This window comes from Eriocheir sinensis, chromosome 15 (genome assembly GCF_024679095.1).
Source record: "Eriocheir sinensis breed Jianghai 21 chromosome 15, ASM2467909v1, whole genome shotgun sequence".
Lineage (NCBI taxonomy): Eukaryota > Metazoa > Arthropoda > Malacostraca > Decapoda > Varunidae > Eriocheir > Eriocheir sinensis.
The window spans coordinates 907,501-935,372 of record NC_066523.1 but is presented as its reverse complement, the minus strand read 5'-3'; the positions used below and the strand labels follow the sequence as shown (position 1 = coordinate 935,372).

At 41.5% G+C, this 27,872-nt stretch overlaps 2 protein-coding genes across 4 annotated transcripts in view; one reads left to right on the top strand and one right to left on the bottom strand.

Annotated features, from left to right (window-relative positions):
• Window positions 1-67: 67 nt before the first annotated feature.
• LOC126998737 (regulator of nonsense transcripts 3B-like) lies at window positions 68-10,677 on the top strand. 3 transcript variants are annotated; one of them, XR_007752976.1, is made up of 10 exons: window positions 68-235; window positions 3,211-3,397; window positions 3,787-4,003; window positions 4,330-4,542; window positions 4,989-5,212; window positions 5,806-6,008; window positions 6,114-6,636; window positions 6,898-7,080; window positions 8,953-9,145; window positions 9,476-10,677. XR_007752976.1 is itself a non-coding variant. In XM_050860724.1 (9 exons), exons 2-9 carry the CDS (start codon window positions 3,263-3,265, stop codon window positions 9,082-9,084), a joined length of 1,830 nt encoding a protein of 609 aa, XP_050716681.1. In that variant the 5' UTR covers window positions 68-235; window positions 3,211-3,262; the 3' UTR covers window positions 9,085-9,236. The 3 variants fall into 3 exon arrangements, 2 of the variants coding, with proteins under 2 accessions (XP_050716681.1, XP_050716682.1); XM_050860724.1 differs by lacking the exon at window positions 9,476-10,677 and having other exon boundaries at window positions 8,953-9,236; XM_050860725.1 differs by lacking the exon at window positions 9,476-10,677 and having other exon boundaries at window positions 78-261; window positions 8,953-9,236.
• The window catches only part of LOC126998736 (splicing factor 3B subunit 3-like), a 17,714-nt gene continuing 111 nt past the window's right edge, over window positions 10,270-27,872 (bottom strand). Inside the window, exons 1-25 of the mRNA XM_050860723.1 lie at window positions 27,750-27,872; window positions 26,514-26,687; window positions 26,052-26,130; window positions 25,509-25,679; window positions 24,611-24,783; window positions 24,160-24,307; window positions 23,782-23,888; window positions 23,307-23,417; window positions 22,906-23,049; window positions 22,108-22,273; window positions 21,701-21,856; window positions 20,982-21,133; window positions 20,382-20,537; window positions 19,918-20,073; window positions 19,385-19,522; window positions 19,137-19,259; window positions 18,642-18,836; window positions 18,140-18,274; window positions 16,014-16,219; window positions 15,497-15,619; window positions 15,128-15,293; window positions 14,498-14,710; window positions 14,081-14,230; window positions 13,624-13,821; window positions 10,270-13,007 (exon numbers count right to left, since the gene is read on the bottom strand). The exon at window positions 27,750-27,872 is cut by the window's right edge and continues 111 nt beyond it. Of these exons, the coding sequence (XP_050716680.1) occupies window positions 12,867-13,007; window positions 13,624-13,821; window positions 14,081-14,230; window positions 14,498-14,710; window positions 15,128-15,293; window positions 15,497-15,619; window positions 16,014-16,219; window positions 18,140-18,274; window positions 18,642-18,836; window positions 19,137-19,259; window positions 19,385-19,522; window positions 19,918-20,073; window positions 20,382-20,537; window positions 20,982-21,133; window positions 21,701-21,856; window positions 22,108-22,273; window positions 22,906-23,049; window positions 23,307-23,417; window positions 23,782-23,888; window positions 24,160-24,307; window positions 24,611-24,783; window positions 25,509-25,679; window positions 26,052-26,130; window positions 26,514-26,660 (3,654 nt within the window). The 5' untranslated portion in view covers window positions 26,661-26,687; window positions 27,750-27,872 and the 3' untranslated portion in view covers window positions 10,270-12,866. The remainder of the gene's footprint in view (window positions 13,008-13,623; window positions 13,822-14,080; window positions 14,231-14,497; window positions 14,711-15,127; window positions 15,294-15,496; window positions 15,620-16,013; window positions 16,220-18,139; window positions 18,275-18,641; window positions 18,837-19,136; window positions 19,260-19,384; window positions 19,523-19,917; window positions 20,074-20,381; window positions 20,538-20,981; window positions 21,134-21,700; window positions 21,857-22,107; window positions 22,274-22,905; window positions 23,050-23,306; window positions 23,418-23,781; window positions 23,889-24,159; window positions 24,308-24,610; window positions 24,784-25,508; window positions 25,680-26,051; window positions 26,131-26,513; window positions 26,688-27,749) is intronic.

Genomic DNA, 27,872 nt, shown 5'->3' with positions numbered 1-27,872 from the left:
AAATTCATAAAAGTAGTAAGATTAATATATTATTTTTTCTCTCTATTCTTCTTGTTAGAGTTCTTGGTAGAGTCAAAATCCGACTCAAAAAGACCAATCTGTGAAGGCCTCGGCGCGGCGCACTCTAGTCCACACCTCTATGACGCAGCACCACCAAAACACGGAGCAGCACTTCCCTCCTCGCCCTCACCAACACGTCAAGCTGCCTGTTGCTCCCCGCCTCGTCCTCCAGCAGGTGAATTGCTACTTAACGTCACCAGGGTATGAAATTCGTGGTACAAAGATATAGATGTGCTGTCATGTTGCGTGATACTTACTTGGCATCATTTTTTGTATCTTTGTTTATCAGTAGCTCTCCTATTACGACTATTTCCTTAAGCCCCCGAGAAGACTTATAACCGGATTTTCATGGGTGTTATTTCCTTTCCAGATGTAGAAGCCATGTAAAACTATAACTAGGATCACAAAATATATATGTGTTGCGTGGTTACGTAGACCCATGTCCTAAAACGTATTGGTCTCCTATTACGACTGTCTCCTAAGGCCCCAGAGAAGATTTATGACCGGATTTTCATGGGTGTTATTTCCATTCCAGATGCAGAAGCCATGTAAAACTACCACTAAGAACACAAACAACAGATAAACATGGAACCTCTTCACATACGCAGACAAGCACACAGACTTACACTTATGTATAAGATCACAAACACTCACATTGACATTGACCCACAAACATACCTACACAACGCAAACAGTCAACGTACTCGTAACACACACATCCATAAATACCAAACATATCACACTAACGCTGACGCATACAAGCACTCATACTTTCCACGCACCATACGTGACTGGAACAGCCTCCCTCAACAGATTTTAGACTGCGGTACAATAGACTCATTCAGAAAACAAATACACACTCACTTGTCACCACAACACACCAACACTAACAACTACACTTGATTCACTTCCCTCCCCTGCACACTCGGCTCCCCCGTCCCCCCAACAGCCAACACAAATATACGTGTTATGCACCTGTACGGGTGCCCTCCGCATTATTGTCCAGATCCAGATCCAGATAAGATATACGTCTTGCGTGGTTACGTAGACCCATGTCATAAAATGTATCCTTCTCCCATTACGACTGTCTCCTAAGGCCCCAGAGAAGACTGACTGGGTTTCCATGGATGTTATTTTCATTCAAGATGCTGCAGTCGTGTCAAGCTCAACAATAATAAGTTTTACACGTCTTCTGCATCGGGTGGGTAGCTATAAGTAATGTCACCTAGAGGTATGAAAGGGAGCTGTCTCGTTGAGTGGTGCTTGGGCACTAATGAGACTTTCTATACAACAAAGTGAGGTCATTCTTTGTTGGTTTACTCCAGAAGGTGCTGGCCATCATGTGCTTGAAGTTACCCTGAACTTAATCTAATATAACCTAACAAAATCCCGAACAGTTACTGTACTATAGGTCTTGATTCAGAAAATTAATATAGGCTTCCTTACTAATGAGGCTTTCTATACAACAAAGTGATGTCATTCTTTGTTGGTTTATACCATATGCTGCTGGCTATCATGTGTTTGAAGATACTCTAAACTTAATCTAACCTAACCTAACAAAACCCCAAACAGTTACTATACGTCTTGACTCAGAAAATTCATATAAGCTTCCTTACTAATTAGGCTTTCTATACAACAAAGTGAGGTGATTGTTGATTTACACCATAAGGTGCTGGCTATCATGTGTTTGAAGATATCCTAAACTTAAGCCAACCTAACCTAACAAAACCCCAAACAGTTATATGTCTTGACTCAGAAAATTCATATTTGCATATATGCATATAGGAGGGGAGCAGGGAAATTTGAGAAACTAGTTATGTCTGAGGGGAATAGTTAGCTGATTAACACTTTTGCGCTCACCCTCCCATCTGATTTTCTTGTCCAAAATGCACACCTAACTGGCTACCTTGAGTGCGTGGTATAATTTTTTTCGAACCTTGCTTATCGAATCTTTTGCTCGGCTCACTTTTATGAAACTACATACATTCCACTGTAAATTGTAAGCTCTTTTATATGGAAATAAAAAAAATAATGTTTGTTCTATATTTTACCAAGATATCGTGAATTGAATGACACAAACCGATTTCTGGAATAAAAAACTCACATTTTCACATAGAAAGAGTAAAAATATAACAAATTCTTCTCTATAACAAAAGAAGCGGACATTTATGAGCTAATTAGCGTAACAAACGTAATTTTGATACACCAATTATAACGGTCATAAATTTGAAAAAACGAAAAAACAACTTTTTCCAAAATGTTCACTTTTTTCCACTTATCTCCATAACTGTTATAGTTATATATATTTTTTTATGGTTTCACCTTAAAGAACTGATCACTAGCTGTACAATGGTAGTTTCAGATTTCTTATATGACGTGATATAGTTGATGAGTTAGGCTTGAAAGAAAAAAATATTGAACCCTGCCCCTCGCCACACACTAACCAGTCCACGACCACTAGAGAGAGTCAACCGAAGAGAGTTTCTGTTCTGTCACCCAGGAAAATTTCCCGGCAAGAAGGGTCTATCAGCTTACCTCGAGCCGACATGTGCCTGTTTACAAACCAAATATCACGCGTCAATGAGAATTACAGAATTTTGGGTGAATTTTTTTGTCCCCGCGACAGTCACGTCAATCTTAAGCCATGCTTTTTGACCAGACAATTTTAGTGACACGTATGTTGCGTCCACGTGCGCGAAAGTGTTACTTAATATCACATTAATACTTAACAAAAATAAACAGTTTTGTACACCATTGTGAGACAGATGAAGTTATGGGTTAAAATTTAACTAGATAACCTCCTCCTCATGATTCTAATCCTTGAGGCTGCTTTTAGAACCTTTGATCCAGAAGAGGTAAGGGAAATGAGTATGTGAGTGAGAATATTCACCTGGAATTCTCATTTGATTTCTGCTCAGGCTAAAAAATCTTCTCAACGGGTGATTTTAACTTATCTCTTATCAATGGACTAATGATATAAAGGTGACTCCCGCAACATTTGTGGATTTGCAAACTCACTGATTTTCCAGTAGTAAAAAAATCCAAAATGACTGCAGTGATGACTCCAGGGAAGGTATGGCATTTGAGGGACAAGTTGCCTCATTTTGTCTATAATAGCATCAAGAAACTAATCATACTGTACACTTTCAGGTCACTGTACGCTGTGGATTATTGACACCATTATTCCAATACGACCAACGAGATGACAGTGAAGACAGTTGACGGAAGTAAGCGAGACAATCCCAAACCCTATTGTGAGAATGCAAGCAAAAGACTGGCGGAGGTGAAACACAATATTAAGGCAAAAAAGGAACGAACCAATGGCCCGCCGACCAAGGTGAGATGTAACAATTCTGCTCTTGGTATTGTCAGTAGATAAGTCAAGCTCCTCCTCCCACACATTGCTGTAGACCTCTTATGGCACCTTCTTTACTCCCATGCTCACACTTTTTCCTATCATAACTCTTCCAGTGCACCTGTAACCTGTCTGTCCTTCACTGCTCTCTCCCTTACCTCTCCCTCCCTGCTCTCATACTTACACAAAACTGTCCCTAAGTACTGTTACGGTGGCTTTCGAGTGGTTTATTGACAGTCACTGGGGATACCACTTTGGGGCGGGTGGCCAGTAAGCAGAACAAGGCAGAGTTTAGCCATGCTTTTCTTAATAACATAAATAAAATAAATATATTATCCTTTACTTATTTTTTTATGTGTTGTGTTCGCCAGGTGGTGGTGCGACGTCTGCCCCCAACCATGACAGAGGAGGAGTTCCTCGAAGCTGTCACACCACTGCCAGAGCATGACTACTTCTCCTTCTGCCCTTCTGACGGCAGTCTTGGCTCAATCAATTCATTCACTCGTGTTTACATTAACTTTAAGAGCCAGGGAGACATCTTCATTTTCAGGGACAAATTTGATGGCTATGTTTTCGTTGACAAGAAAGGTAAGTGCAGTGATGGACTGGTCAGTGTTGACTATTTTAATCTGTGTCAGAGATGCAATGACATTTTTTCTTACGGACCTTGAGGTTCCCCCATGATTTATGTTGTGTTCACTGGGAACGTACAGCATACTATTCACAAAATAGTTAGAGGTAGGACAATGTTTTATTCTGTATCTGAGATCCAGTTAGATGAACTTCTAGGGCCTTCTCTATGATTTCACTCTTTTTTCACCTGTTAAAAGTGAACATATAGAAATAAATAAATGTAGATACAAACTGTGTCACTGTCAAAATACTGAACCCTCAAACACTGTATTGTCCCACAGGCAATGAGTACCCAGCCATGGTGGAATTTGCCCCTTTTCAAAAGGTGCCAAGGAAGGGCGGCAGCAAAAAAAAGGATGCCCGCTGTGGCACGATTGACCAGGATCCTGACTACTTAGCATTCCTTGAGTCCATAGAGAACCCTGAGACCGTCACTCTGCAGTCTCTGGAAGTTGTGCTGGAGGAGATACAAGCCCATGATAGGGAACTCAAAGGTTGGTTGGTTTTTGCTAATGCATAACACATTGTGTATGTGTGTGTGTGTGTGCACGTGCACTCCCATCTTGGCGTTGATGGTGGTCAGTACATATGTACAGCAGCAATCATCCTCTCTCATATCCTAACACTGTCCTACCAATCTGCTTTGGGCTTTCCTCATATGATTAATCTTTCTCTGTTAACTCATTCACTCTTCTTTCATTGTTTTATGGTAAAGGAGGCAGACCAAATGTTAAACACACACACACACACACACAAAAAAATAATCTTCTCCTTTATAGAGGACAAAAATATGGAAGGGAAAAAACCTGCTCCCCTAAAAATGATGGAGTTTAGTTAAGCAACCAAAGCACCTCACTGCCATTGTTACACAGGAGTTTCCTCTGTTACCTTTGCCTGCCATGCCACACCATGTACATGTCCATTTTTCCTAACAACGCAGCAAACAACGGCTACCTGAAGGTGAAGACGCCACTGCTGGAATACATTGAGCAGAAGAAGGCTGAGAAGTTGAGGAGCAAGGAAGAGAAGAGGGAGGAGAGGAGAAGAAAAGAGTTTGAGAGAAAGAAAGCAAAGGAGGAGGAGAAGAGGAAAAAAAAGGAAGTAAAGGACCAGAAAGATATGAAGAAGAAAGAGGACCAAAAGGAAGACATTTCTGGAGTCAAGGTAAAGTGGCTCAAGCTTTTATTGATTCTCTTTTTCCTTGAAAGTAAGAAATCTAGAGAAAATCTGTGTGGCTGTTCTCTATTCTCTGTTTAGTCATTAAGTTCATTATTTTGTTCAGACCCTTTTTTTAAGTGATAGGGGCAACTCCATTCCATCTTGGCATGAGGAGGGAGTGAAGAGAAGGCTAGATTAGACAGAGGAGACAATAAGCAGCCTAGGGGCCATATTATTAAACATTTTGGTGCCCTTTCACTTATATTTGACAAGGCTTCCATAGGAGTCTTGGCCACTTTCAGGGGTACTTTCATAATCCTTCTGGTAGTCTGACTCTTCTTCTGTACCATGAACCAGGAAAAAGTATTGCGATCCATGTGGGAAAAAGAATGCAGTCAAATACATGTTTTTGTTGACTGATGATTACCAAAAACTTCATAATACAGCTCCCCACATATGCTCACTGGAGCAGACTAAAGTAGTATTTCAGTTAGTGCCCATCCCAGGTATTAAGACTTCCATTCATTACGTTATATGTTGGTAAAGTAATTAGTTGTAGCTGCAGTGTACTTTGATCCATCTGTCCATTCTCCTCACAGCTGCAGGTCCTCCAGCCAGAAAGGGTGAAGGAGGATGGCGGTGGCGGCCGGGGGGACGCACGGCCAACCAGGAAGGAGAGGGAGAGGGAGCGTTATGAGAAAGAAAAGCAGCGAAGGATAGAGGAAGATCACCAGAGGAGGGAGAGGGAGAAGGAAAAAGGGAAGTTCACAAGGAAGGACAAGGAGAGGGAGCGAGAGGAGAGGTGAGCCATATTTACTTTTCCCCTTTCCCTGTGCTTAGTGTACAAATGCATTGTGCCTGCTTGAGTTGTATTTTGTTCTGTGCTGACACAAGTTTTTTGTTTCAGGATCAGGAGGCAGGAAGAAAAGTTCCGCATGAGGGAGGAAGAGAGAATCAGACACAGGGAGGAGGGAAGGGAGGAGAGAGGCAGCCACAGAGAGGGAAGAGACGAACGAATGAGATACAAAGAGGAAGCGAGAGATGAACGAATGAGGCACAGAGATGAAGACAGGGAAGAGCTGAATAAAAACAGGGAGGAAAGAAAGGAGGAGCGAGTGAGGTACAGGGAGGAGGAGGGAGTGCAGGAGAGCCACCGGGCCCACAAAACAGAAGGTGTCAAGTCCAAGCGATACAGTGAAGGGAGGAAGAAAGAGGAGAGGGACAGGAGGGTCAAGGAAGAGAGAGGGAAGAAGAAAGAAGAGGAACAAGTGGCTTCACCAGAGACAGAGGAGCAGCAGAAGGGGGAGCCAGAGAGTAGGGAGAAAGGGGAACCTGAGAGCAAAGGGGAGGCCGAGGCAGCACCAGAAAGGCCGGTCACTCACAAGAAAAGGGAAAAGGACCCGAGAGTAGAAAGGAGGATCAGGAACAAGGTATGTGATGTGTGTAGTGGTGTGCTAACTTGTACACTGATGGATTAAAAAATTGAGTTGTTTTGTTAATTATTACTCTTTCTTGCTGTTTTCTCTCTTTGCTCCCTCACTATTCAGACTTTTTGGTCATTGGCTTACAAATAAACAAGAAAAATACACTTTCAAATATAAGGTTTCCTTGAGTTTTTACAGCTTGCACTATGATAGTGGCAGTATTAATGGTAGTGATAATTTTAGTGACGAGTGACCATCTTCCCACAGGACCGGCCAGCCATGGCTCTTTACCGACCAGGGCAGTCCCGCCTCAGCAGCCGCATTAGAAATGAACGCGAGGAGGGGGCAGAAACCTCTTCTTCCAGCCCAAGTCCAGTCATGCTGGATGCCAAAAAGACAACAGGGTCATCCAAGAAGTCTGAAGGGTCCAACAACCAAAAGACACTTGACGTGAGTAGACAGGCTTGTTTTGATTTACGCATCTGTTTTGAGACTTTGAATCTTCTTGTTAGAATTTCCATGAAGAGCTGTGTCAGCTTTTACACAGCTTAGTGATGAGAGCTGGCTGAGAAATCTATGCACATTTATGAAATTTAGATTTACATACTTATTGAATCATCTGTGTCCTCGAAGCTGCTGGGAAGTAACTGTAAATAGGTTTGTTGGATGCAGTGATATATTCTACAGTAGGCAGCTGCAAAGCACTAACTAAGAAAACCAAGAGTCTTGTGGTGCAAGACTGAAGCTGGCCTGCTGTATAAACAGTGTCATGATATTTAATTGTGATACATTAGGAAACAATTAAATAAATGTGATAGATAAGACATTAAAAGAGCAAGTGTAATAGTACCTTCAGCCAATATGGCCAATCTTTTCTTAAAGTTTTAGGACTATAATTTCATGCTTGGAACTATTGAAATACTTGTTTTATTTAAGTCTCAGCTATGTAGTATCTGTGTAATTGTGAACTCCTTAAATTTCACCTTAAAAATAAATTTAAAAGATTACATATAGTCAGAGCTGGGACTACCGATTGACATTTGGGATCGGTACTACCGGCGGTAGATTACTGCTACCGATCATTCGGTATTTTGAAGAAAAACTGAATACCCGCTACCATGGCATGATTGGATTGGCAGTCAATCGGTAGATTGTAAAAAAAAAAAAAGCGCTTTGACTTTTTTTAAGACTTAGACGAAGACACCCGGCAAAAATGAAAAACAACAAGTTTCAACACGTTCGAGCACATGGCAGAGCAATGGAGGCAAGGAAATTCAGTGTATTACTTTAGCTTATCACACGCCATTCATTTCGCCCTCAATTCTCATGTTCAGAGGCATCCACGACCTACCACGACCCAGCCGCTCGCCGCCTGGCAAAGTTTTGGCGGCCCCTAGTGCCGGCTGCCCTACCGCTCTCACCTACGCTCTAGCCTCTCGCTCCCATGCTCTAGCTCAGCCTCATCAGTTTTAGCTCTTGTCATTTTTAAGTGCTTTTAGTGGCAGTGTTTTTGTCTTAACTTTTTGTTTTGTTTTTTTTAATTTTTTTTTTTTTTTTTTTTTTTTTTTTTTTTTTTTTTTAAAAATTTTTTTTTAAATTTAAAGTCATTTCAGTATCAGATTGTATCATTGGGTTATTGTATGCTGTGTGTTGATTTTGTGTGTGGGTGTGGGGCTGTGTGTGTGGCGGCGTGTAGTAAGTGGGTGAAGGGTGTAGTTGGCAGTGGAGGAGGGCACGTAGCGTGTGAGTCCGTGTGAGGCAGGAGGCAGTGTGAGGGTGAGTGAGAGGAGGCAGCGTGGGAGGAGGTGGAAGGGGAGGAGGCGTGGGTCCTGGCCATGGGATGGGAGGAGGCCTAGGGGCTAGGCTCAAAAAGGGATGACAAAACAAGAACTACTTGTAAACTCACTTCTATGGCTTTCAAGCTTTCTATAACTCTGTTAGATTAATTTCACACACACTTTTCCCAATCTATTCTGTGCCCAGTGTGCTACAAACACGCTTACCTTTATATTGTCAAAATTGGCTCACTTTTAGAACAGAGTATAATGATGCATCAACATGAGAGGGTCTGACCAGTAGTAACCTTTAAAAGCATTTTTTATATTTTATTATATAGTTTTTAATACCGATATATGAATCTATACCGAATTGTAGATTTCTGAAAAAAATCTACCGATCTACCGATGACCGATTGGGATATACGCGGTGACTACATATAGTGTATACATTCTCTTGTCAGACGTGCTAATGCATCCATCATAGGACAGAGTAGATGCTGAGGCAGTGTTAAGCAACTTACACTTCCTTGTGTCTTCCTGGCAGAAAGACCCTCATGAAGCAACCAGCAGTAATAATGACAACCCTTCTGCTCCTGCCTCGTATGATGGTGATGACGGTCAAAGGGATGGTGATGGTGATGACGATGGGAAGGAAGCAGCACCAAGCAGTCAGTGAGCGTTATTTCTGCTTCCATGCTTGGCAAGGCAGTTTTTCAGATGCCACAACTGTCACTAAGGTACCATGGTGGTGAACATTGTTGGTGGCATTAGTACTTGTATTGTCTGAGTGTGGGAAAGTGTGATTCTAAATACATGAATTGAAATTTGTCAGTTGCATTTTTCTAACTTCAAATAATTTTAAGTTTTGAGATGTAAGAATTAATTTAATCAATTTTTGCACTTCCCTAATATTGTTTTGTTCTCTCCTATGGTAAAGAAAATGGGTAATTGTAGATAAGAACTGCAGAGTGGGTCAATGTACAGTATTTTTCAATGTAAAGTTGCACCCTTATTTTCAGTGACACTTCTCACTGTTTCATGCACCAATTAAGGTTATTTCTTTTCAGTTGGCAGTGGTCTAAAACTCTTTGCTGTTGCACTGTTGCATACTTTGGTATCTAGCTGAAATTTCTTATTGTAGCCATGTTTTTTGCTTTGACATAGTTTTTCACAATATATTTTTGTATTCATTAGAGCAATGACATTTGGTATATAAGGTTTAGTGTAGCTTCTACTTTTCTCTCAGTACAAAGGGTAAACCTTGTAGGATATTGAGTGGCTGAGCTGTTGGTATATGTTCCACAGCCAAAGTTCTGTCAATCATTGTACTCATTTTTGTTCCTGAAAAGTTCGCTCCCTTGTGGCACATCTTTTCAACAGTAAACAAATTAACTTACCCCACCATGGCAACTGCATCATAGTGGGTAGCTTTACTTGAATGCTTGCACCACGGTTCTGAAAATGCATAGCAGTACAAGTGTGCTGATTAGCAAAATTCGGGAGTGGGATGTGTAACGTGCCCATTGGCTTAGCAGGTGTACCCTTTGTATTTTAGAGAAAAATGGAAAAACAAACTTGACACAAGTAAAATAATCATGACAAACTAATCATTGTAATAAACACAGAAACACATCAAGTGGAACACTTATGTCAGAGCGAAGATATTGGTGCATCATGAAATCTGTACTAGCTATCACGAGGTATGCAGAGGAACAAAGTAACAGAGCAGCTGAAAGAGCATTAGGACCACCACCAACTGAATCTTCTTTGTACTTGATGCAAGTGTAAAAAAACAGATGCTGCATGATTTTAATAAGGGAATAGTGTAGTAAGGTCAACATAAACACTACCAAATGGTATGCTAGTTCCATTAAACACTTTTATTATTTTTTATAAGACATGACTCATGAATGAGATATTAATCTCAAATACTAGTAATTAATGAAAAAAATGTAATTTATAAATTTGTACTTTCATAAAAAAAATATTACACTTCTGACATGTCACTTCATCTAAAAGTGCCTGTCGGTTGCAAAAGTACATACAAAATAATAACTTTTAATAATATGTATAAGAGAAGGTGTGAAAACAGGTAGTATGAGTGGTGTAGGGAGGCACAGGATGTGGCAGTTATTATGTTTCCTCCTGTGTTTTGACAGTCTTCTTCAGAGCCAATGACACAATGCACAGAGACGGCTGCTTACATATCCCCTGGTGGATCATCTCGCAGGTCACCTTCGAATGGAGTTCACTAATACAGTAGATACAACCAACCACAGAGAGGGATTCATCTGCCTCTCACACAGTGGCCAGGAGGCAGACACGGAAGAGCCACTCAGAGCTCTGTTCCAAGGCAATCTGCGAGATGATCCACCATGAGGATACATAAGCGGCCATTTCTGTACGCTGTATCATTCTGAAAAACTGTTGAAAAGTAAGAGGAAATAAAGTACAAATGGTACCTCCATGTTTCCATACACCACTCATACCACCTAACATGTATATATTTTTTTATAGATTTGATGCATCACTATTGTTCTCTAAAGTGGCTGCCCATTACCATAATGCCACTCATCAGTCAGGCATTAAATACACAATATGAATACCCATACACCTGTCCCGCCATATTCGTGGGTTCACTACTCGCGGATTTGCACTTGCAGATTTCTCCCAAAATGCACAAAGGTGGCCATGGACGATTCAGCTGTTCCTAGGGAGAGGATGATGTATACATACACAAAAAGCATAAAATATCATAAGTAGCATTATTCATCAGTTATATCTAATCTGCACTGCAATTTATGTAAACTTCTTACAAATATGTAGTCATTAAAATCTCACATAACTTTTGGCTACTTAACTGCTAAATGTAAACAAACTTTTGATATTAACAGTTCATCATCTACACTTACATAAGTGTTACATATAGATGTTTGATCTATCAGTATCAAGAATACTGAATATACTGAATAATGTACAGGCAATACCCTTCAGTACTGGTACTGAACAGCCTGCTACCATATTACTTTGTTGCCACAGAAATGCCGGTTAGTTTATGCTTATCAACTGCTTGTAGTTATGATCTATTTTTTACCATCTGTTTCATATTTTTATTACCCAGTTAAAAAAAAAAATATCATTAGTAAATAATTTTCATGGTATATGCTTAAGCACTTGAAGGTGAAAGGAAAATGTTGGTGACTTCATGGTGAGTACCCAATAATTAAGCAAAATTTAAATAACTGCAAGTTTATGTGAATTACAATACACGTGCAAAGTACACAGTATAACTGATGAGTGATGTTATTTATGATATTTCATGATGCTTTCAGGTAACAGAAATACTTTATTAGGTAGTTTGAGTAAAATTGCTTTCTTTGTTTTTTGCAGGTCTTGAGGCTTTTTTTTTGTGGGGGTGAAACACCAAACATTCACAAAAATTCTCTGTTCCCAGAGGTGAACCCCATGAATAAAGGGGAACAGGTTTACTTGGAAATTGCATCATTAATATTAGCTCGTTGAATACATAACTTGACACTTGAGAAACAAACTCATGGTGGATAAAAGCTTACTCCACTGACTTATTGCTGTGAAGTGACTTGGCAGCTTTTGTCCATTAGACAAATGCAAGAACATCATGCCAATCAGTCAGTCAGTGTAACAGGAAGATTGATGGCATATAATGGGAATCACATTTTAGTTTAGTCTTAATTTTTTCCAGTTTCTAATAAGTCTCCTCAATGTGAGGATACAATGAGGCCTATGTTTACTGCCAACAGTGCCAGGTTGATGTACTTTTGGTGATTACTTAACAATGACTATGATATCTTTCAATGCAAATCTAAATAAAGGTGGAAGTCATGAAAACAGATAATGGACAGCCAAAATTCCACAATAGCAACTATGACACCTTCAGAACTGTACTAACATTATGATCTTACCCTTACAGAGCACTCCAAGCATGCACTTTGGCTGGGCATCCATTTATCTGTAATCTGTATGCATGTCTGCCTTTAAATCCATGTCAGTGAAAAATCAAACTTATTGGGTTTGGCTTGCAAACATATTCAATGGACACTAAAAACTAAGTCACTGACACAGATCACAGATAAACTGATGCCAGGCCTTAAAATATATGATTGGTCAATATTAGTTAGCCTGGATGAGAGATGGTTGGATCGTAAAAGGTGGGCTAGGAATGCACAGAAAGTCAAGACATTCTGAGGCTGAGAATTGGGGGATGATTGACATTTAAATGAGACAAGTCAGTGTCACAAATTTCAAGAGGCAGAGAACAGTTGATGACTGAGTCTGCTCCGTAACGTGATTTTCACATTTGAAGAATAATCGAGGGATGAGCGAGGCTGGTGATGAAGATGAGAGCAGGACATGAATGGGTAGAGATACTGATAAAAAAAAGGCTAAGACCAAGGAATGAGCCACTGCTTTTTCCTGTTCTTAGAATGCATATCTTGTCCTGATGTCCTCTAGTCGCTTTGAAAGCTCATTCGGAGTCTTGTCAAGGTCTTCAGCAATGGAGCGCTGCTTGGCTGAATCTACCATGTTGAACTGCTCACACAAATCACCATCGATCACATTCTGAAAAAAACAATAATAATAATAATAATAATGATGAGAAGCTACAAAAAAAAATTAAGAATCAATGTAGTGAGATCATAAAGGGTAAGCAGTGACAATTACACTAAACACTACTGACCAGAGAAAGATTTACCTAATTACTTGTGCATCCTCAATATTATATTTACTAGTGTGGTGGCATTTCCTCTCACTGCCTTAACTATCATGTTTACTGTAATATTCTTTGGGTCAATAATGCATGCAGCAAACATCCAACAAAGGACTGAGTCCACATGTTCTACAACATGATAAAGGTCAATACATCTTCAGGAAACAACTCAGTGTTGGCACATTTCAGTCAAGAGGACAAAGTGGCCCACAAACACTCAGTGCTGCTAAGGGGAGGCATGCTGTGCACCTTCGGGGATAATGCTGATGAAACTAATAAACTCCTAAGGCTGGTTGCTGTTACATTACTCATAAAAGGTGTTTCATTAACTTGTAATTCTGTTATTACTGGCAGAACAGCACATGTCTCATGGCAGAATAACAACAGTATTGTGCCCACACAGTAGTACTTCTGACAAGGAACTGTTGCCCCTAAAAGTCAGACCCCATCCCCAGCCAAGATGCTCACCTTGACAGGGAAGAAGTAAGATCTGAAGGAGAGATGGTCACGGCCACACAGGGGAGGGTGTTCAGACCTCATGTGCATCTCCAGGTTCTGGAAGAGTTCATGGTCCTCCCTGGAGGTAAATGGGACCAAGACACCAACTGTTCCACTGAGTGTAGTGTACACAAGGGACTCGCTGCCACCAGGAATGAGTGTGGCTTTCTGCGGAGGCAAAAATTTTGTTATGGGATACAATTTTATTCACTGATCATTTATGTTGTTACCCAAACCCTATTAATTTCATAGGATGATCATCTATAACACATAAAGATGTGGACCAAAGCAAGTTAAAAGACACATTCTGTAAAAACAAACACTGTCCTTCATGTGGTAAGGACATCACACAGTAAGTATGTCACACTTTTTCTCTATTTCACTGGATGCACAATGAACTTCTGGTGCACTAGGAACACTGAGGTACCTCTAAAGTGTTGACAGTCTCGCCCACATGGAAATTTGCCACCACTTCTGCCTTCTGTGACGCTCCATTCAGCAGTCCACGGTCCCAGAGTGCCTTGTTGCCGGTCGGATCTTCATCTACGTCATCATTAACATCATTGCCTAGCCGCACCTGGGGGCAAGGATTGGATAACTAAAGGGTCTCAGAGACATGACTAGTGAGTGTAATATGATGAAACAAGATTAAACAAGGCTGATTAAACAAGACATACAGTGTTTTCATGTGTCTAGTAGTAATATCAAATAATTATAAAAAGTAAATATCAAAGAGAATGAGAAGTATGGATTGACTATACAATCATCATACCGGCTACATACCTGTTTTATCATACCAGCCACCTCAGCAAAACATACATACACACAGTAACACCCAACTTACCACAGCCACATTGCCAAACTTGTCTGCCAGAGCTGCAGTGTCATAATCAAGGAGACAAGAATTGGTCACCCATCTCTGATTGGTGTCGTCGGTGAAGATGATGAGCTGGTTTTCGTGGCGTCTGTAGCGCAGCACGAAGAGGCTTTCCTGCACGTCACTCACATACACCCTCTGGCCCCGAGCCTTGATGTCCACTATGAGGTTGGGAATGTGCTGTAGGAAAAGATTTTACATGAAAATTGCAATGCTGAAAAGCACTTGCTTGAAGAGATTTGATGAAATGATTAAAAGAAGCCTAGCCAATATTTATCATGGAGAGGAAATCAGTATAAGAGCAATGCATGGAAACAACCTGATCGGAAGAGGTTAGTTTGGGCTTATGTAAAGAATGTTTGTGATTTTATGCAATCATCAGGGCTTTATTTAAGACCTCGCAGCCACTACTTGCATGCGTTGACTAAATATAGGCAAATGGACTAAACCTTTGATCTGAAAAAAATTACAAACTTACAATCTGTGAACACTACAACTGAATCAGTGACAGCCACTAGACCACTCACTCCATCAATAGTAAAATATGTAATCAAATCACACAAATTACAATTTTCTCTAATGGTTTTCATTTCTCACCTTATTTTCACACTTTCTCAGCAGCTTCTTCTTTCCTAGATCATATATCCTCAGGAGGCGGCCCACACCAATGAGCACTCGCCCACTGTAGGCACAAATAGAGGTGGGAATGTCCTCCACCTCAGTGCGATGAACCAACTCCAGCGTGGTGCAGTCAGCAGACACCCTGTGGGTTCAGATATTGCTTGCTTAACAAATCAACAAAAGTCTGTCTCTTGCCTATATTCTTTTTTATACGTAGTTTATTTCCCTAACAGTAAATCAAATTCAAAACTAAGTGATTTCCTTTCATTAACCTAACTATGGGGATAAATATTGGATGAATGGGAAGCATGATTGGGGGATATGATGTCAGGAGAGGTCACTCACTTGTAGCAGTAGATGTAGCCACACTCCACATGACGAGGGCTGAGCTGGTAGTCCCGTGCGGTGCCCACAAGCAGGAATTGCTGATCCATGTCAGGCTGGTTGGCAAACTTGACCAGACCGATGCTGTAACAAATAAAGGAAACTGAATCATTGTTGTCCCTCATTGCATCACAAATTACTTGTCAGACCAATGCTGTAACAAATACAGGAGACTGAATCATTGTTGTCCTCACTTATTGTGCCTTGAGTTACTTTTGAAAACTTTACAGTCCACCATTCAGAAGTCAGTACTTTATTCTCTAAATAAATATATAAATGAATAAAGAGAATTGACAACCACCCTAAACATTCCCCTGCTCTCCTCAAGGAAATATTTTGATAAGTGAATAGATAAATACACAGGTGTAAATATTACATAACTAAGTAAGGCAAGTTTTATGGGAATTGTGGTCATGTTGGGTATCAGGGTTCCAGTTGAGGCAAGACAAACAACTGACATTATCATCATCATCATTACCTGAAGGCTGCCTCATTCTGCTCCAGGTGTATGGTGTGGAGGGTCTTTCCTTGGATGGGTTCAATTACCCTCACCAGGGAGGCCCACATGCCCGGCCCGGCCTTGGCTGCCCCAAATACTGCATCAGGAAGGTCCTCGGATAGCAGTGCTTCTGCCATCCTCTCGGCCACCTCTGCTTCCTCCTCTCCAGCTGCTTCTCTCAGCTCCTGCAGAGGCAGATGTTGAGAGAATTGATGGATTGCTCTTCTATTTATTTAACCTAAATGCTCATGTATAAAAGTTCAATAAAATATATCAAATATCTATCTTTATCTATCTATCTATATAAATGTCAAGTTTAGTGTTTTACGTGGGTATTACTTTTTTAGGGAGAAAAAGTTACTCCTGAAAAACATGATCCAGAACTGAATCAGTACACAAACTTTTCTCCCATTTTTCTATGACCTATTTTCTTAAGATTAAGAAATAAATATTGACTAAGAACTGGTCTGGAAAGAGGTGGTAGGTACCCTAATCTCTTAGCTATCTGTTATTCTCTTTCTGACCCTGTCTTGCCATAGGGACATTCCTGGATCCCTGGCCAAGTAACAGAACACGAAATAATTGATGATGATTATGCAACCTGTCATTTCTGGAATAAGTAACTGACCATATTATTTACTTATTTTGTTCTGCTGACTATCAGTAACTTTCTACAGTGGGCGCAAAAATAAAGTTTACCTTTTTTTTTTTTTAAAAAAAAAAAAAAAAAGTTTTTTATTTTGTGTGTTATGTTATTGATACAATTAGTACTTTGTCATGTTCATTTTCCCTTTTGAGCACACCCTCTCTGATCCTGGCATATAATTATATTTAAATTTTTGAGTATGAGACGTCCATCATTGTATCTTCTTTCTTCTAGGCCTCCTTCAGGGGGGCCGATTGATGTGCGACGATGATTTCAGCTTCATCATTCATTTTTCCTTTGTTCTCAATGGGTCAGGGAGTTACCTTACAGGGGAAAAAACCTGTTTTGTTTCATCAAGTTTCATCAATTTTGTTTCAGTGACCTGTGTGAAGACCCGTGCGGGGCTCGTCGTGAAAAATTCCGAAATTTGAATTTGTGAATTTGATATCAATTCACATCGATGTTGTTTTCATTGGGCTCCCTGGTGGTTCCTCCCCAATGGAGATACAGGAAGTAGAGACCCCCCTCCCCATCTCCTGCCCCATTTCCATACTGCTACGCTATCTGTGGTCTGTGTTGTCTTGACCTTTGTGGGTGTGTCATATCTGGTGATCTGCTCAGCCCAACTTCACTGCCACTTGAGCCAGCTGTGACGAGCTCCTCGTGCACTCTCTCTCCTCTCACACTTTTCCATTGCTCAGGCTCAGGTGTCAGGCAGCAGCTCTTTCCTCCTTCTGCAGTCTCTCTTCTGGCATGGTGTCTTGCAGGAGCAGGCGTGGGGCAGGCAGCAGTTTTGGCAGGGCAGGCCTGGCATCTTTTGCGGGCGTTGTGGAGGGGTCTGGTCTTTTCTTCTTTTTCTTTCTCTTGGGTGAGGTCTTGCTCTTTTTCTGGTGCTGCTGTAATGGATGCTTTTTCTCTCACCTCTCTCTTTCTCATCTTGCCAGTCTGTCCCTTGACATCCCAGTTTGTTCAGTGTGCCCAGATAGCAGTTTTTTTTAAGCTTGAAGAGGGACACTTTTAGACAGCTGTTTTTTCTCAGCAACATTTCTTTCATCGGCATTGCTTGCTCTCCATGGCATTGTCCCCGGGCCATCTTCCATTCTGTAGCTTCTCCATTGTGTGGTTCGGTTTGTTTTTGTGTTTGTTTTTGTTTTTGATTTTGTTTTGTTTGTGGGTTGGCCGGTGAGTGAAGAGCTGAGGGTGGTGCTTCAGCATGTAGGTCACTCATGTCAGGAGACTGAAGCTGTGAGGGTGTGAGTGGATGTGGGTGGAGGAGGGGGCAGGTGGTGGTGAACCACGCTCCACCGCCAACACCACTCACAACCCTTTTATTTCAATTAGTTTTTGGGTACACTTTTTTTTATTTTTTTTTTTTTTTTTAAACTTGTAGTATCATTTTATCTTGATCATCTCCTCTTATTGTTGAAAAAAAGTAAGCCACTCGTCCATCACTCCTTACCTCTGCCATCTGCATCTTCCTCTGGCGCTTGGTGTCCTCCGTGTAGGCGTTGTGGTCTGTCTCAATAAGCAGCAGGTGTCCACTCTCAGGGTGGATCACAAACTTGCGAGGAGTATAATCCAGGGGGTGAGACACCTGTGAGGGGGATGGGGAGCCACTTGATCAGAGATATGAGAACGAAACTAGAAGGGTAGTTGAAGTAGCAAAATAATCCTTCCTTGTAGCATCGCTCAATGGACCCCTGAACACTAAAGTTCCTGAATCAACTAAAACAGCCTGTGATGTAATAATCTTAAAAGACCAGTGTAAGATGCATAAACTTAAAGGAGAAAATACAAATGTTGAAAAATGTAACCTTTGTTAATTTTAATTCACTTAAGACTTAAAAACTGTAAAATATATATACTTTTGCACAAGTATATACAGTGCATAGCCTGTTATACCTGGTAGAAAAAAACTCCTTTTATCTTATGAGGGACACCTTTTTGATGGGCTAACATACCTGGTTAAAGACAGCTCCCAATTTCTCAAGGGCCAGAATACGCAGGGTGTTGGTGGAGATGGCCACGATACCTTCAGGACACTGCTCAGAGGAGAATCCTGCAGCATACTCCAGACTCTCATAGGAGAGAGGAGTCAGGTGGAATCGGTTCTGGTAGTAATAACTCAGCCAGGACCGTGATGACATAGCCAAGACCTGAAGGGGCCAAATGACACAAGTCAGAGGTACAGGCAACCATTGCTATGTGACTGACCAAGGTACGATCAGCTACTTATATGATCTGCAACATTCCCTACCAAAAATCTATATACAGTCCTCTACGATCAGCTATGCAATCAGTCTGTGGTTGTTGGTGCCTCACTATGATCACTTTTTCATACAGTCCTTTACTTGTCTCTGCTACAACTAAAAAGCCTACAAATTAATGCGTGACTCCCTACAATGGCCTGAAACTCTGTAACAAGACAAAGAGGAATGGACGGTCAGATTACTTACACTCTCATTGCCTTGCATGATGATCCTGAAGAGCTTGACCGGCCGGGAGCCAAGATATCGTGTGCGTGTGTCCGACATGTCACCAGTCACTCCATCCAGCACCGTACGTAGCAATACTCCATTCTGAGGGTGAGGACAAAGTGTGTGTGCATGTGTGCGTGAATCAGAAATAATGCTGAGATAGGAAAATATAACAATGCACATGTTTCCCATCACCTTATTACTGCGGGAAAAATCATCTCTCTCACCTGCAGGCCAATGTTGAGGTAGAGAGCCCCCAGTGTGCGTGGCTCCCCATCTGCGGCCTCCTGTCCACCCATCTCAATGATGCTCAGTGACTCAGGCAGGGCAGGCAGTGCTTGCATGCCCAGCAGTGTCAAGCAGTCCTTGGGGGAAAGAAATCTTTATGAAGCTGTCTAAAATATGCAGCATGAGTTATTCCCCTATAGGCAATATAAATGACTTTCATATTTCAAGTCATCCACTTATAAGCAACTTAAATGATCTATAATCAGAAATATATATCACATTTTTTGGCATACAAGGCAAATATGCATGTAAAGTGAATCCTACTTTTGACAGTCATTATAAAAAATGTAAAATAACAGTAAATGTGCCACACTATTAATAATAATAAGTGATCACCTTCCTAAATTATCCAAACAGATCCTGAAACTTACCCTGACCTTTTGTACATAAGATGCAAGGCAAGTTTCTGACTTTTATCTAGGAAAGTTTGTCTTATTTTCCCCAAGTATAACAAACTATCAGTGATACTTACATTAGGGTCCAGACTGATGATTCTGACAGTGTTGTCCGAGAGCCCCACGGCCAGGAACCTTGACCGCTGTTCCCCGGCTGGCACGCGCCCAACACCCATGCAGATGACGTCACTCTTCATCTCCTTGCGCTCTGTGTACTCATTGAGCTGGCCAGTCTGTTGAAGAATTACAGAAAAATGTCTAATAAAAAGATTATGAAGACCATGCAGACGATAACAAAAGAGCAGTTTTTTCATTCACTTACTGTAAATACTACTGATGACAGTTAAAAAGCGCATAACAGGGATGCCTACAAACACACACGCATGAGGGTTTGTCCGATCTCGCCTTTGCCGTTGTCTGTGTATATAAAGACTCTCACTCTGTCAATTGTATCACTTGTCTGAAGATGTAATATATGAAAGTACTCACTATATTTCTCTTTTCTTTCACCAATGGTAATTCTACACACACACATGCTTACCGGGTCCATCTCGAAGTAGACAATCTCTCCACCAGTGAGTGCAATAACAACCTGCCGCTGGTTGAGGGCACAGCGAACAATTGTCTTCTTGCCTGGTGCCTTCCACTCATTGACACGCCGGTCAGCTCGGATGTGGCGGATGCCATCTGGGTACACCTGGCAGGGAAGAGGAAGGAAGAGCACTGGGTTACACCTCCTCCATACAACACATTACAATGATTATTTTACTATTTCTTTTTCTGTAATACTTCTGCACCTCATGTTACTTATCAAACACTGACTCCTGATTTATCTACCTATAGTACTATCATCAGGCCTCTCCCAATGTGCTCTACTTCTTTCTGGTGTTGCTTTACACCATCCTGCTCAACTGGTTCTGTCAACCCAGACTTCTACAATTCCTGGGCTCCTAGTCTGTTACTCTGACTGTCCATCTGTTATCTGTTATACACATAATGTGGCCTGCCCATGTCCAATTCTTATTCCTAACCATTCCTGCCTCACCACATCATATCCAGCATTTTGTCTTAATCACTAGGCTCCTGCAGTATCACAAGCTTTCCTTTCTCCCCATAACATCCCATCTGTTCTCATCCTCACCTGCACCAGTGCGTCGTCACCCAGCTGGGAGCAGGCCAGGGTTGGGGTGGTGCCCAGGAACCCTGAGTCTGTCACTTCCTCAACAGTTTCTCCGATGCTGAGTACCAGCGTGGCGTTGACGAAGGACACCATGATGTAAGAGTCAAAGCGGTCTGAACGGGAGGGAGAGGAGCACATAGTGTTGGATAATGTTGTAAAGTAATAAAATAAGTGTGCTTGAGCAATGTACTTAAGCAATATTCTCCATATATACTACTGAAAAAGTACTAAACATTTTCAATACTTTAACTTTAGAAGGGGTTTCTAATTTTTTACTACATTTCTATTGGGGGGGAAAAAAAAAAAAAAAAAAAAAAAAAAAAAACTGCTACTCGTTACAATTTGCTGGCATTCTTAACCTGACCCATCACTGCACAGAATTTGTTTGTTTTTGTTTGTCCCATAGCACTGGTAGGCTTTCTTGATGGGGTATGGTGATCGGTCCCAGTCCATTAGTGGCCCAGGCAAGTACTATATTTTTTTATGTTTTTGGGAGAGTTTTACTGATGTCTGAGTCGACAGATATCATCAGGACAGCACATGGGTTATCTTGAGCCACTTGGTGATGGCTGAAAACTGTCGGCTCATAGTGGCGGTAGGACTTGAATGAGTGTCTCCAGATCACCACCCCCGCATGTGTCACGTATTCTCCTGCCCTACATTCCATGGCATCAGCTTACCTTCACTCCGCTTCCTCACGGTCCACACAGCAGTTGGGTTACCGGGCAGCTCAGACACAGCCATCTCGCTGACCTCCAACCCGTGACGCAGCACCCGAAGTGATGACCTCGGGCCACGTCCGCAGGCTGTGTACAGCTGTGGTGTGTCCTCATTGGCTGCACAAAAAAAGGTAAATCAGTAGAAAACTCACAACTTTCTGGCTACACCAAGAGTCCTAAGAAAACTCCTAATTCTGAAAACACACACACTCAGTCCTTAAAAAATCCCCATTCTTTCTCTCCAAACTACAAAGATAGTTCTTGGAAAACTCCCCATTCCAAAACTAAAACCCTGTGAGAAAAGTTAAAGGAATTACATGATGAAATATGGTAATTCTGCAAAAATATAAGAAGGCAAGAACACACACCCAAGTCAGCAATCTGGCAGGCCATGATGGGCGACAAGGAGTCCAACTCGTCCACCAACACAAGATTCTGAAGAGGGCGAGGAGCGTAGAAAAATGTGTCGCCTTCCTCCAGTGGCATCGCAGAGGAGAATTCAGGTTCATCATCATCATCTCCAAGGTGTGCAATCTGAAACAGAGGGAAGTTAAGCCTCTATGTTCACTCTTTCATTCTTTTTATTGGCAAACTCTGGAACAGCCCTCCTTCCAATCTCATTTCTGGCTTCCTACAAATTAAAAGTATCAAGATGCCTCTGGAACTAGACATATAAATCATGGTGTGAAACCTTCCTCTATTCACTTTACAAGAACACTTTTTTTACAGGCCTTTCTTTTTATTCAACTCTTGGTTTGTCTCCCTCACAGATATAAAAATGGTTGTTAGGAGACAAATTAGCTTTGAACAAGGAGAGACTGATTACTCTGGGAACTGTGGAAACCGACACAAAAACGTCAAACGAGGAGGAAAGGGGTGGTGATATGTGTCCGATTTGTGGATACACTAATAGAGCCATATTGGATTAAAGACAGACACGAGTATTGTGATCCATGAATAAAGTGTTGTTTCTCTAAATGATGATGAATACTACTTTTTGTTTTTCCCTCCTAACTGAGGTCAGACTAACAGAGCAGAACTTGAAGCTCTACTAACTTATTTCCCATTTCGAATAGGAAGAAAATATTGTTCTTTTCAAAACAAACCTATGCTTACCTATTAAACATTCAAGCCAGAGGTTTACAGATTACATCACACACACACACCTGGTAGAGGTAGTGGTTGGCAAATTCTGAGGCCACGAAGAGGAAGCCGGTCTTCAAAACACACATGGCTGTAGCTGGTGGAACTGTGTCAAAGTATTTCAGCTTGATTTCTGTCACTACGTCTTCATCTGTCTCCAGCGTGATCTGAGGGAAGCAGACACAAACAAGTGAGTCCAGAAAGAGTACAAGAAGCACACAAAGGCAAACATCACCCTTCACCTTAGAAACACCATCACCACAATGTTTGACTCCAATAATAACATGCATTTATTTCTGCATTTCCTATTTCTTTCTATTTGTATTTGTTTAAGTAGAAACATCTTTATTGTGAGTTGACTTGGCCTGGAACTGAAAATTGTTGCCTGTGTACATTCCGAGTGATGATGACAATGATGACTAACCTTGAAGATGTCGCCTTGCTCTGTCTGGGCGAGGAAGAAGAACATGGAGCGAGTCTTGTGTGTTGCAGCGCAGATGAAGATCATTCCTCTCTCGGGGTCGTCCAGATCATTCTGCAGACGAACAGAAATGATTAGATGCTTATAGTTAATGGTAATAAAAATAACTACCTCATCTTCACAATCTATGGAGTACTACTGTAACCTGTAGTTTCTTAAATTCCTTTTACAAAATACCTCAACCTACTCTTTCTCAGCATTAAAATATCACTAAACTCACTGATATCACTCTACAATTTTCTCAATAAAGTTAAAAACCGACCCCCATGCAATAACAAGTTGACTGCCCATCCTTTTCTTGCTGCTGTTGATGTTTGTTGTTCTCTAGATATTAGCACAGTGGAATTAAATGCTGATAAGTAGTTTCAGTATGAGAGTGCTCTGTGCTGTGTATAGAACAATGACTCCAGGAGCTCACCCTGCGGCGGGGGATAGGGCAGCGAATGTCTGGTTGGTCACCCAGGTTCTTGTAGGTGATGTAGTTCTCTGAGCACACCAACACACCAGACGGCCCATCGTTACCACCTGAATGAAGAGGAGTGGTGAGTGAATGAGACTAACAGGACCCTCTTTCACTCACACACACACAAATATATGCCAGCCAGTTTGATAAGCCCTACAAATCTGTTAGCAGACGATGGAAAACTCACAAAGCCAATAAGAAGCACTGCATGTTGTAAAGAGCTACAAAAGGATCTCAATGAATTATGTAACTGGAGTAAAGTATGGAAAATGGACTTTGATGTAAGAAATGTCACGTTTTGGGGTAAATGCGAGTACACACACACACACACACCTGGCACTGAGATGAGGAAGTTGGCGTGCTCCTCGAGGGGTTCGTGGTATTTCCTCACCACGTGGTTTAAGCCAAGGTCTAGTTCATAGAAGGTCAGGGTTTGCTGTGTGCGGTGGACAGCTTCCCCGGTGGGGTCTGTATCTGCCTCCTGCCCAGGAAGAGAAAGCAACACATTGTTATTCAGATCTGCATAGGAAAAGTAAAGTTTGGGACACATTCCTTTAGCCGTGGTGGGGAGGAAATTCATCTCAATTAAAGCACAGACTCTACCACCTCATCCGTGCAGATGACGTACAGCTATAGTGCTCACCACAGACACAGAACACTATATATAACAACTAATACTCCTACTCACATGAATAGTAGTACTGGGGAAGAGGATAAAAGAAGACAAATATTTCAATCCCTTCATAAATCTTATAATAACATCAATACAGAGCCCTCCACTTGCCTCATAGTCAATCTCCAGGCAAGCAAAGAGTGGGTTTTCAAAGCCCACATCCACACCAACCATGTGGTAGACCAGAGTGTTGGACTTGTGGGCCTCCAGGGGGGATGAGATGGTGAGCCGGGCTGCTGCGTCACGGTTAAGGATGTACACCAGCTTCTGTTTCTCCACAGCGCCTGCATGGGACATAGACCATTACATTTTTCTGTTTGGCATAGGAGGCAGGGCAAGGGCAAAACAGAGCAAAAACAAAACAAAGAAGCTCTCAATATGCTACCCCAAACAAAAAGTGGTAGAGTTTCTTGTATACAGCAGGGTATGCCAGAATTAACATAACTGGTTCTAGAACTGTACATATATTCATGGGTAATCTGTTACAGAGCAGGCACACAGCCAAGACCAGTTACCACCCAACATGGTATAGGTTGGTTCTATTAACATGGCCATATCTTATTTCTTACCTCATGACCAACTCTTTAGTTATCATATGTGTTTTCTATTAACATTGAAACTTCTTGGAAAACCTTAAGAAGCCACATATAAATCAAATCAAGTGTGAAAATAGTAGATAAATGTAAACCCATGCAGCCACTGGTGGTGATGTAGCCTAAAGCATCCCTTGGCTCACCACAGATAAAATAAAAAGTGTTCACCCCCTTTCCTAGAGAAGCTTGGCCCTCTTCGACCCCTTCTAAGAGTCACTAAAAGATGGATGAATATATGAAGTGTCGAGAAAAGAGAAGGCAAACTCACCAGAAGTATTGAGAAAAATCCATTTCTAACGCCAAGGAAACCAAATAAACTTGTCTTTAATACTGGGTCATCGGCACTACCATTGCTAGGAGAGAAATGAAGACCCTTTTAATAATAACTAGCAGAGTGAAGAGGAGCACAGCCTTACCAATCATCACAGCGCGGCCTTTTGGGTCGATGGCAAGGTACTGGCCAGGCACAATGCGGCGACACCCACTCTTGCCGAAGGTCTCCATGTGGATGCGCTCAAACTGGTTCTTGGGTTGGTTGTACTCAAGGATGGCGATTCTCCCAGAGTCTGAGCCGACCACAACATAATCTGAAAAACAAGTAATTTGAGAGCTGATAACAGAGCAAAATTCATTGAATCTCTATCTTTATCATGGTTTCCTATACTCAAGATTTCACCTTCTTGTTTCTGATGGGGGGAGGCTATAGTTTTCTGACTCCAAGAATTCATAGTGTTGCTTTCTAGGGATCATAATTTTTTAATGGAAGAAAAAAAAATGACAGCATATGTTTGTGTGGGACAGGGGATCAACCAAGGGACATGGAAATAAATGAAAAGACAAGACAAGATATATATAGAAATACAATTTTTAACATTGATGCCCTGAGCTGTGGGACACAAAAGATAACTTAACTAGATAAATACACCCTCCCTACACACACAGGGACCACCATTCATTACCTTTGTTGCCACCAGTCAGCCTGAAAGCCATGAGGGACCGGATCACACCAAATATGTCTGTGGTGAGGATGGTGTGGACCTGTGGGAAGAAGATATTTTACTAAGTGGTCAAGCATAAGGATGCGAAGTGTGGCTAAGATAAATTTTGTTCAACAGATGTGTGATAAAAGAAACAAAAATCCGAGACACCAAGAGTTGAATGTAATATCCATTTGTAAAGATTTCAGTTTCAAAGATATTAACTAGGTACCCCCCAAAATGAAACTGCTCCATTCTCACTTGTTCCTTAGACTAACCAATCACTGCAGCACTTTGTCTTTTGAAATTTATACTTTCTAATATTTCTTTTTATATAAACTTTGATGGACTGATGCAATGTTTTCTACATGACCACAAATAAAAAAATAAAAAAAGCAGAATATGAAGTGAATAAGGGAGTCATAAAAACTACAACCCCAGTACCTTGCCAGTGTTGGGGTCTGGGCGAAGGAGTTCCAGAGAACGGCCTCGGGACACGACCAGCTCCTGGATTCTGGTGCCGGAGAAGTTGCCATGGACAGCATGGGTGATGCCCGAGGCACGCTGCAGGGTCAGGTTGTAGAGGTACATGGTGGTGGTGGTGACTGGCACTCCTCACTGTCAGAGTCATTGGAGGAGAAGAGGAATCTTGTTAATACGGTACATTGTTTATTGTTAGAGGTGAAGAAACAAAGCTGCTATGATAAATGTTTGTTAAAGGTCACTCATGTATTGCAGCCATCATCAAATAATTTAGGTGGATACAGCCATCAACTTCATATTCCCTTTCCTCTTCTTAAAAACTTTGGTGGTTAAGCACACCCATTTGACAAGGCTTTGTTATGAGTTTGGGGCACTTACAGGGGTTGTTTAATGACCCCGGCGGTAGTTTGATCATTCTTTTGTACCATGAACCTAAAAAGAACACATTGGAACAAGATTGATCTCCTTTCCGGCCTTTGGAAAGAGATGATGTGAGGGGCTGAAGCATCTGAAAGTACCAACTTGAGCCACTCTGCAGCCTTACCAGACCAAAATAATCCCTAACACAAAATGTAGAAATTGGGAAGGCCCTGGAACCAGCAAAGGCTCACCTCAGCTGGACCAATAACAAGCAAAGTGACCCAAAGCAAGGAAAATGAGGGTTGTATACTTAAACATTTCAGCGCCCAAGCACACCCATTTGACAAGGCTTTTGTAGGAATTTTAGGCATTTGCTGGGGTAATTTTAGGACCCTGGTGGTAATTTGCCACTTCTTTTGTACAATGAACCTAAAGAATCACTCATTAGAACCCAACTGACCTCTTTTACGGCCTTTGGAAATTGTTAAGATGGAAGGGTCTGAGTATACCGACCTCTGTGACCATCAGCATTAATTTTAACTTATGTAGTCAAACCCTTGTGCTTGGCTCCCTTAGCACACTAGGAGGAAGGAGTGCCCAGTCTATGATACTAACAAGCAGAATAAACCAAATAAAGTAACCTAGTTTCCTGAATGAGTGATATATTTTCCACGGTGATTAGCTAGATTATCATTTTTTTATAACAAAGGAGACAGCTCAAGGGCAACAAAAAGAGTCATACCACTTTGTGCACTACCATCACCATACAGTCATTTAAACATACACTACACTGCCTCTAAAGTTAATTACATTTTCTCCAACCTCCATTTAACTTACCTAGCGGCGGTGGAGGCGTCAATCCCTTGTGCGTGGCTCCCTTGGCATGCAGTGGAGGGAGGGAAGTGTTCGGGGCTTGGTGACTTGGTGCAGTGCCCGATAACACTCCGGCGCGGGGCTGTG